Here is a 3,501-nt window from a genome sequence, read left to right as displayed (position 1 = left end):
GTACATTAGTGTACAGTAGTGTACAATAGTGTACAGTATTGTACAGTAATGTACAGTACCGTACAACAGTTTACACTATCATACAGTTTTCCAGAGTATTGTACATTAATGTGCAGTTCAGTTTGTTCATTAATTTAAAAATTAAGGGAGGGGGTAAGGGCATGTTGGAGGGGGCTGGGGGGGGATGTTATAAGAGTTGAGTACAACAATAATGTCCGTGTCCAAGTATAGATCCATGGCTAGGCATGACAATGCAGGATTAACGAACAAACAAAACATTTTTAAGAAAGTTTTAAAAATTTTCCCAGGAAAATATTTACGTAGTTTTCCCATGGGAGCAATACTCAGATGGGTTCTCATTAAACAGTATAACCCCCAGTTTTGGGGTTCGGTTTCTTAAAACAAGCTTGGAAGACGACATTGGAACAGATCAAGCATTCCAATCTTTATTTGTAAGTAAAACCGCGTTAAAGATTGCCCACACAAATAATTATTCTTTGTTCAGTTTGTTCATTTTTTTATCAGATTCGTTGGAATTTTCATATTTCTTGTAGGATAAATTTTTCCCTGACCGGCAGACCAAAAATATGAACAAAATTACAGAAAATCAATATTAATAGATCTCCTAAATAGATCTCTTAAAATTTGACCCTCATATTTATAATTTATCCATCTAAGACTAATGGAGAAAAGCAGGGGTTCAGAAAAGGGGGATATGGGATAAGCCCCCCCCCTCCCCTTCACCCTTGGGTATTTTGCTTGGTCCCCACCTGGTCATGCATACGCCCCTGAAGGAAAATCAATTTGCAAACATAATTTGCAAACATAAATTGCAAACATAATTTGTAAACATAATCTGCATGCGAAACTACGGAAATTGCCAATAATTCTCTTTATATGAACCGCAATTGTTTTGAGAATGTAAAGCTGAATATAGCGTATTATTGTAATATAAAAAATGTTTGAATCTGTAAAAACATTGTATGCGCTTGTGGGGAGAAAAGGGGGGATATCATTATATTTTATCTATACTAGTTAGCCTACCCGGCGTTGCCTAGAGTTTAAAAATTCTTTATCAAACTCATATATAAAGTAGTAATCTTTGTTTGACTATATGTATGTCCAATCATAGCTCAGGAACCCCTTGATTGATTTGCCTCAAGCTTTGATTTAGGAACTCAGTTGAACCCCAGGAATGTTTTAGCTTGGTTTCCAGGCAAACCTGGGTTCCATAGATATGATTATTCAATAAAATATAAAAGTTAAATTTTTACTTTCATTTTGCAAGGATTGATTGGTTTATTGGGTTTTGTAACAGATAGTTGGAAAAATTTTGTTTAAAATACAAAATTTGACTTATCATCTTCATCCTTTATTGGATAATTTCACCATCTGCATTAATTGTATCTATTAACTAGTAAATTTTCATTTTAAACCTTATCATTTATTTCAATCAAATGATAACTAATTTTTAAAAATGGTAACACTATGAAATTTCTAATTAACCACTTTCCAAGCCCGCCTTGTAAAATTGTTCAATGAGATTTTCAATAACAGAAAAAATTAATTTATGATATAACGAAACGATATCAGATGTTTCAATCAAATGTCAGTTAATCCAAAGATGATTTTGAAAAAAATAAAACTAGATTTTTTCCAAAATAAATATTTTTTAATCAAATGACAATTACTCCAAAAATTATTTAGAAAAATAATTTTAAGAAATTAAAAATAACATTTTGCCTCATGTTTTCTGATAATATCTTTTTAAACTTTAAAATAATTTTATCTAATTTTTTTTTACATTTACCTAGCAAATTCAACTGACAATAAATCCTAAACTTATTTAGAAAAATAATAAATTTTTTTTTGAAATCTTGCATTTTTTAAACTTTGAAATAATTTTATTTAAAACTTTTTTTACATTTACCTGGGAAATTCAAATTACAAGTAATCCAAAAATTATTTCGAAAAATTATAAATTATGATGGATAATTAACAATTTTTAAAAATAAAAAACTTAAAGGTTTCCATTAAAAATAAACGACAAGAAAAATAAATAATTTGTACAATGTTTTTTGATAAAAATTTTGCAATAATATTATTATTTTTATATAATTTTATACAATAATTAAAAAATTTACCTAGGAATTTCTTCTTTCCCAGGTAGGTGAAGGGAAGGAGGTCTGAAGGTGGTGGAAGGTTGCTGTCGCTGCCTAGGGAAGGTTTGAGGGGGCGGGGCTAGGATTATATTTGGTCTGGCCACACCTATTGTGGGCTGGATAGCTAGAGGGGCAGCCTCTAGACGGGAAATTGGAACTATTCGCTCTTTCTTTATCTTTAATAAAATAAAAAATATTAAAACTTGTTGAAAATTTGCGATCAGAATGTTTATCAAAGTTATTGCAAACATACTTTAAAGTGACTCTCTATTTAAAAAGATAGCTTATCAGATTTACAAAGGTACCATTTCAACCTGTACAGGAGTAACAATTAGGAAAGATCTTTAAAAGGGATTAATTCTTCCAATTTTCTTCCTTGGTTCATTTCACAGTTTTAAATAAAACAAATACACAATTAAAAATTAAAAAATATTTCTACGAGAAAAATAATAATATATCATTCATCCTTGTACAAAGAAAGCTTCTCAGAGTACCGTTGTAAATACGACATGCCACTCTATGAGGGGTCACTTGAAATTACGCCTACAGTCTCTTTCACCTTTTTCAAACGTTTAGATTAAAAATAACATCATTTTTTCTAAACAGTCTGCAAGACATAAATTGTGTAATATATTCCAGCCTATTTAGTTATTATGTAAACATTTTATCTAAAATATACACTTTCATAACTCTCGTAAAAACTCCTGAGTTTATTCATCAATCTTGCAAAATCTTCGTCACCTTTGAACTCTTTTAAAACTTGCAAAATTACAAAATTCCCAACCATGAAATTTTCAAAAGATTTTTTCAATTAAAAGAGAAAAAGAAATTTTTTTAAAACCGAAATGGTCCTCGAAATTTTGGAACGGACTTAAAGGAATTGAGTCTTTTCCACACACTCAAATTTTCTTATTCTTTTATCTTCTCAACTGAGTGGAAAACCTTCGAAATTTCAAACCTAGATTTTTTTTTGCGATTTAAATATTTAAATAATACTTTCTGAAACTCCGTGACTTGCAATGACCCACTATCTGTAGAGGTTTTGAATAAACTTTTGGCAATCTTTTAATTCAGTTTCTTTAAAGGGTTAAGATTAGATCTAAAGATTAGTTTTTAAATCGTTTCTAAACTTACCAGTCGCCTATTTATAGCCTGGGTTTGTAACGCGCAAAATATAGGTTTGGTTTGGGTTTTAGAACCTGTTTGAAATCCACCAAAAAAGGAATCAACACTTTTTCGTTCCGGGGATTACGCGTATAGGTCAAAATGGTCAGGCATCATTAACTATATGGTTTAGCGAGGGGTGGTGGTGGTGTTTTTGGGGGTGGGGGGGGAGCTA

The 3,501-nt window shown here is 30.7% G+C and overlaps 1 protein-coding gene across 1 annotated transcript in view; it reads right to left on the bottom strand.

The window, feature by feature from the left end:
* Positions 1–2,139: 2,139 nt before the first annotated feature.
* LOC111703073 (mucin-5AC) overlaps positions 2,140–3,501 on the bottom strand; it is a 15,084-nt gene continuing 13,722 nt past the window's right edge. The window contains exon 2 of the mRNA XM_023474933.1: positions 2,140–2,338. Within this exon, the coding sequence (XP_023330701.1) occupies positions 2,141–2,338 (198 nt within the window). The 3' untranslated portion in view covers position 2,140. The remainder of the gene's footprint in view (positions 2,339–3,501) is intronic.

This window comes from Eurytemora carolleeae, unplaced genomic scaffold, assembly GCF_000591075.1.
Source record: "Eurytemora carolleeae unplaced genomic scaffold, Eaff_2.0 scaffold531, whole genome shotgun sequence".
In the NCBI taxonomy this organism is placed as follows: domain Eukaryota; kingdom Metazoa; phylum Arthropoda; class Copepoda; order Calanoida; family Temoridae; genus Eurytemora; species Eurytemora carolleeae.
Note: the sequence above shows the minus strand (reverse complement) of the source record. Positions and strands in the feature narration are given on the sequence as shown.